The sequence below is a fragment of the Ochotona princeps genome, chromosome 19 (genome assembly GCF_030435755.1).
Source record: "Ochotona princeps isolate mOchPri1 chromosome 19, mOchPri1.hap1, whole genome shotgun sequence".
Classification (NCBI taxonomy): Eukaryota; Metazoa; Chordata; class Mammalia; order Lagomorpha; family Ochotonidae; genus Ochotona; species Ochotona princeps.
The window spans coordinates 47,621,801-47,628,291 of record NC_080850.1 but is presented as its reverse complement, the minus strand read 5'-3'; the positions used below and the strand labels follow the sequence as shown (position 1 = coordinate 47,628,291).

At 52.7% G+C, this 6,491-nt stretch overlaps 1 protein-coding gene across 1 annotated transcript in view; it reads left to right on the top strand.

The window, feature by feature from the left end:
* Window positions 1–561: 561 nt before the first annotated feature.
* Window positions 562–6,491, top strand: part of COMMD10 (COMM domain containing 10) — a 129,649-nt gene continuing 123,719 nt past the window's right edge. The window contains exons 1-4 of the mRNA XM_012927413.2: window positions 562–669; window positions 1,542–1,632; window positions 4,446–4,556; window positions 6,192–6,347. Of these exons, the coding sequence (XP_012782867.2) occupies window positions 629–669; window positions 1,542–1,632; window positions 4,446–4,556; window positions 6,192–6,347 (399 nt within the window). The 5' untranslated portion in view covers window positions 562–628. The remainder of the gene's footprint in view (window positions 670–1,541; window positions 1,633–4,445; window positions 4,557–6,191; window positions 6,348–6,491) is intronic.

Below are 6,491 nucleotides of genomic sequence, written 5' to 3'. Positions count from 1 at the left end.
GACAGATGACCACAGGCCGTAGAGGAGAGTGACTCACATACCCACACCCCCATAGCTCTCCAGCCCTGCCCCGCACACCTTCCTCACAGGACGCTGTACCCCAGCACATACACGCACACACACCCCATGGCTATCCAGCCATGCCCCGCACACCTTCCTCACGGGACGCTGTACCCCAGCACATACACGCACACCCCCCTAGCGATCCAGCCCTGCCCCGCACACCTTCCTCACAGGACGCTGTACCCCAGCACATACACGCACACACACCCCATGGCTATCCAGCCCTGCCCCGCACACCTTCCTCACAGGACGCTGTACCCCAGCACATACACGCACACACACCCCATAGCTCTCCAGCCCTGCCCCGCACACCTTCCTCACAGGACGCTGTACCCCAGCACATACACGCACACACACCCCATGGCTCTCCAGCCCTGCCCCGCACACCTTCCTCACGGGACGCTGTACCCCAGCACATACACGCACACCCCCCTAGCGATCCAGCCCGGCACCGCACGCGTCCTGCGCCCAGCGCCGCCCCGCCCGCAGGAGCGCGCAGCCGCGGTGGAGGCCGGCGTGGCCCTCCCGGCTTTCCGTCCCGGCGCGGCGGGCGGGGCGCACGAGCATGGCGGCGTCCGCGGCTCTGATCCTGAGGGAGGGCCCCAGGTAGTCGCGGGGCCGGCCGGGTTCAGGGGACCCCGGGAGCGGGCCCGGGACGTGGCTGCCGGACGGTGTCCCTCTCCCCGCTGCGTCCTGCGCCATGGCCGGCCGGACTCGGGGGCGCCGCGTTAGAGCTGTGTGTTCGGGGATCACTTCCCTGTCTGCCGCCCCAGGCTGCTCCCCAGAGTTCCCTGGTGTCATCAGATGGTTAAAGCGCAAGCACTAAGTGTAGTGAGTCCTGGTAGCGCAGGGGCAAGCTGGGCAGCGGGATTGTGTGTGTGTGTGTCCAGTGGGGCAGGGTTGCCGTTTTCAAGGCCCGGTTCTCGTGGGTCCCCTGGGCTGTGCCACCAGACGCCGTCCTGGGCACCCAGACGGTAGGACTGGGCGTGATTCCAGCTGAAAAGGTTTTGCAGCCGCTGCGCGCTTCCTGTCCCACAGGACCTTGTGCACACGCTGTCCTACTCCAGTGCCGTCATTTGCCCCGCAGCAGCCTAAATAATGCTGCTGGTGTCCACTGCTTCAGCTGCCACACCCGTTCCCCGGGGCCTGTCGGTTCCTGGGTGGGTAAAGTGGGTGCTTGGAGGGCCCCTGTTAAACTACTGCCATCCCTCCCTCCCCCCACAGGACGGGCTGGAGCTCCCCCAGTCTTCAGCTTGCTTAGCTCAAAGGAAAATGCCCTGTGGAGCTTTTCAGCAGGAGTTGCTTTGGGGGGTCTGTGGAGCAGGTACTGAGAGCGTCCCTGGCTTTCTCTGTCCTGTCTGTGGTTCCCACTCACCCAAATGGGACTCCCGGTTGACATGGAAACTCACAGATCCCCCCAACAAGTGTGGCAAAAATGGGAACACTCCATTAAAACGTTTTTTTCCTCTTTTATCTAGCATGAAAAAAGCGGTGACTCTGATAAATGCCATAGATATAGGAAGGTTTCCACGGCTGCTCACCCGAATTCTTCAAAAACTTCACCTGAAGGTTGGTTTGGTTCTCGCAGGCGCCTGGTGATTTCGCTGTAGTAACCCTGCTTGGTTTATCTGGAGAACTTTGGAACTGTTGTCTTCTCCAGAGAGCTGAGCCCGTGGAAGGTTTGATGATGTTCCGTGGTCAGAAGTTTGGAAACATTGCAAGGTTTTATATATATATATGTGTGTGTGTGTGTGTGTATATATATATATATATATATATAGCAGCTTTTTCTCTAGAGGTGTTTCTGAAATGTATTTAGGAGTGCCTGTTAGTGTGATGTGTATTATGGGACTAATGTGTTGAATGTACTGTGGGGAAAATGGCTTTCAGCTTCTCACTTTTAAGGATTACTATGTGCTACTTGCCCTAGATCAGTGAATTCTGTCTGTTTTAAGCGTGTGATTCTTGGGGGGTGTGGACGTTCAGCATTTTGCTCCATGATCACCACTCCCACTTCATTCCACGTCGGAGTGTCAAGAAATTTTGTTCTATGCAGCACACATTTAAGGGTAGCCCAGTAACTGCCCAGCTTGCTGCAGGCTGAGAACTGGGACTGTTTTCCAGTCTCTCCTCTTCTTTCCCCTGGCCAGGACGTGGCCTGAAAGCATCTCTCAGATCCAGGCTGTGATGCAAGCCCCGGTTGGGTAGTTAGCCTCACGCCACAGCCCCTGCCATTCCCTGCATGTGGCAGGCTCACACGCCCTGCTGCCTTTCCTTAATAGTATTCCAGTGATCTTTCTGGATATTTTTCTGAAAGAAGGCCCTATGTTTACAGTTTTCAGATCCACCTGTGGCCGTGGATGCCCTCGGGGAGTAGTTGAGAATTGTTCAGATGGCATGCCACAGGCTGCATCCCGAACCTTGAGCTGCCGTCGTGAGCTGAGCTCATGGGACCGCTTGCTAGGAGTGTGTTTGTTTCATGGTGAGGGGCCCCCGAGTTCCTAGCCCTGCCTTGGGCCTGGACCGTGTTGAGGATCATGTCTCACACACCACCTGTTTCCCGTGTGGGATGCATTGCTGCGTGTTTGGCTGATGTCCAGTAAGCACTATGGAAGTTCATTCTTTGCTGGGGGAACCCAGGACATGTGTGGGTGCCAGCAGCTTCCAGTGTTGGGAATTTGTGTGTGGATGGAGAGCTGGGAGGAGCTCCAACCTCAGCAATGCTTGGTGTGTTTGCTCTTCAGAAGCAGTGACCTTGTTCCCTCGGGAACGGTGCTGTTCAGTGGCTTTATATTAGTAGTGGGTCTCAACTCTGCAGCCACTTGAAGAACTGGGTACCGTCGATGTCCTTGCTTCATCCAGATGGGAACAGAGGCCAAGACTGTTTAAATCACTTAGTCAGCCTTATAGATCCCTGGTGAGGCAGCTTGGCTCCCTGGCCCGTGCCCTGAGCCCAGTACCCTCAAGCTCAGGGAAGAGTGGGAGGGATTGGCTGCACCATCCTGCGTGTGAATGACATGGCGGACACAGAGTTCCACCTGCTTTCCGCAGCTGTATGTCCAATGACACGGGACAGGGAGCGCATCTGCACCTGCTGTTCTCACCGGGGAGGATGGAACGGTTGCAGGCCAATTGAGACGTGTCCTGAGTGTTGCCTGTGGAGCTGACAAGAAGGTAACAGCTCCTAGAGTCGGCTGAGGTGCCGAGGGCAGCGCTGTGCCCTCAGGCGAGGCAGTGGAGACAGGAGGGTGTGCTGTGAGACCTGCCTCAGTGGAGGATGGGCACACAGCTGAGCCCAGCCTGCCAGGATCAGGGACCGTGCACTGGTTTTGATTTGTTGAGAAAGCTCTGGCAGAGACTTCAGGACTTGCTGCTTTCTCTGTCCTCTGGCTGTGTCAAGGCCATCTTTGAGATGGGCAGAGCGCATAGCACAGTGTGACTCAAGACAGGGAAGTGAGTGGTGAGGTTTAGAGGTTCGAATGCTACTGTAGAGGTGGTCAGCTTGGCACTTTGGACTCTACCGACAGGCAGAAGGCACTTCCAGACAGTTCCCTGGAGTGAGCCCCAGGACCTGGAGCCAGCATGGCCCAGGACAGCTGGTGTGCCGAGCAGGGACCTGGCCTTCTCCCTGGCCCGTGCTGTGACCTGTGCATATGTGGGGAGAGTTTGTTTGCTTTGTTGCAGTATGTGGTGTTGTGAGCCTTTAATGTCCAGGGACTTTTAAACACCTTATAATGTCCCATCTAGCTTTCAAGTAGTCTTCCTGGGAAACACAGAGGGAGGTCAGGTGAGTTTCCATACCTGAAGGCTTCCCATAGACAGTGCCTCTGAGCTTCAAAAAGAGCTCTCACACCCACACAGGAAAAACAAAAGGCCAGCGGGTAGGTAGCTCCATCCAGAGTCGTTTGGTGTAAGTGCTGTGTGCCTGGCCCTGTGGGGTCAGCTGGTGGGGGCTCCTGACCATGGCAGAAGGGAGCAGTGAGCAGGGCTTGGGCTGAGTGTGCTGCTCTCAGTGGGGCGTTAGGCAGCTTTAGGAATCACCACTGGTTGTGAGGGGACCCGAGGAAGTTATGAAAAACATGCCGGAAGTAAAGAAAACACCGAGTGTGAGATTTCTTTCATACGAGGTGAAAAGTCATCTAAGTATCTTAAAAGTTCTGTAGGATACTGAACATAGAACTCCGACTTCATAATTACAACCTACACACAAAAAATGACTGTGATCCAGTAAAACCCTAGGTTGGACCACCTGCGATTTAGGAGTTTGAAAACCCATGGATTTCGCTTCCTCGTGGCTTTGTTTTTTCTGTGCAGGTGTCCTTGGGGGAATGTGTGGGTGGGTCTGAATGCCGCGTGTGCTGATGGACTCGCTTGTGTTTCAGGCTGAGAGCAGCTTCAGTGAAGAAGAGGAAGAGAAACTTCAAGCTGCCTTTTCTCTGGAGAAGCAGGATCTTCACCTCATCCTGGAGACGGTGGCGTTCATTTTAGAGCAGGTACTTTCACTGTCTCAAATCTCTATGACTTGCTTACTATATATTTGAATTGCTATGATAACTATATACAACATTCTGTTTTTAAAAAGTGTACAGGCTAGAAGCTGTAGGTTTATTACAGCCAAGAATGTCAGTGTAGTAGAAAAAAATTTTTTTTGAATGCGTGATTTCTTTCCATTGTATTTTATCATACGAAGCCATCTTCCTTTTGCTTTTTCAACATTTATTTATTTTTATTGGAAAGGCAGATCAGATTTATAGAGAAAAGGAGAGACAGAGAGAAAGATCTTTGTTCTGCTGGTTCACTCCCCAAGTGGCCGCAATGGCCGGAGCTGAGTTGATCTGAAATGAGGTACTTCTTCTGAGTCTCCCACATGGGTACAGGATCCCAAGCCTTGGGGGACCAGCCTCTACTGCTTTCCCAGGCCACAGGCAAGGAGCTGGATGGGAAGTGGGGCAGCTGGGCACTAACTGGTGCCCAAATCACATCCCAGGGTTTGCTAGTTGAGGATTTAGCCACTGAACCATTGTGCTGGGTCCCTACAAAACTATCTTAATGTTGAGTAGTATCAGCAAGATATTTGAGAGTATGTATTTAACCTTTATCAACTTGAGACAGATAAGATTTGAATAATTTGAAACAATGAATTCATTTCATTTGAGCAATTAAATAAATTGTTTGATGAGATACACGGGCACTTGACTAGGAGGATAAATAAGACGTGGGGAGAAGGGGCTCTCCTGGCGGTGGCCTGCCGGGCTGCCCTCTGCCCTGCTTCTCCACGTTCAGCTCATTCTGCTGTAAGTCCCCGTGGCTGTCAGTGCCTGCAGTCCTCCTGCTTGATTGCTTCGTCCTTGGCTCCTCTCGGCTGGGCCGTCGTGGGTCTGTCACCATGTCAAGCGTGCTGCGTATGCCTCTGGCGCTAGCCTGGGAATGTACATGGTAGCCGGGCTCCTATTTGTTTATGCACCTTACCTCAGTCTAGCCCGTTGTTGGGCTTAATGCTACTGGTGGTTGAATAAGGGGGTGCTTGTGAAGTGGAAGTTGAAGTGTGACCGAGCTGGACATGGTGCCAAGCACAGCCGTGATCTTGGTCCTGGCGGCCGCTCCCTAGAGGATGGGGAAGTGCCCGGGCCAGCGCAGCTGGGGCTGGTAGGAGAGCTGTTCCAAGGAATGTGAGGAGCAACAGATATCGCTGTTCAGAAATCCAGAGATTTTTTTCTGCATGTATTAACTAGGAAGCTGGCATGTGAATACAGAATTGAGAAGGGCTTCTTGGAAAAAAAGTGTTATTTGGGAAACAAAACCATTGTACATGTCTTTAAAATAATTAAGTGAAATAGATGAGTGAAATTTTAATTAGGGAACTATTTACATAGCGAAAGCCAAGAAGTGTTCTGGTTATTAAGTGGATTTATGATTGCTTAAGCCACAGGCAAGAATGAAAAAGCTTAGCTTGAATAATTTAGGTCATTTAATCTTGAATCTTCCAGCCCTCGGTTGTGTATATAATTATTTGCAAAACAACCAAAAGTGACAGCAGCAGGAATGTAAAACAGTGTTTGATTTAGGCCGTGTAAATCAGTGAGTGCGTTGCTCACAGTCCGGGTCTGTGTGACTTCCCTCCACGGCAGGCGGTGTACCACAGCGTGAAGCCGGCAGCTCTGCGGCAGCAGCTGGAAAGCCTGCAGCTCCAGCAGGACAAGGCGGAGGTGTTCGTCCACGCCTGGGCGTCCATGGGCCAGGACACGGTGGAGAAGTTCAGGCAGGGCGTCTTGGCGCCCCACAAGGTACTGAGTGGACTGTCCCAGAGGGCGTTCTTGGTTGCTTGTGGCCTGAAGAATTCTATGTGAAGAGGTTTTGTTGAGAGGTAGAGTCAGGCGAGAGAAAATATATGCACAATATTCCTCTAAGATCATTTCCATATATTAACA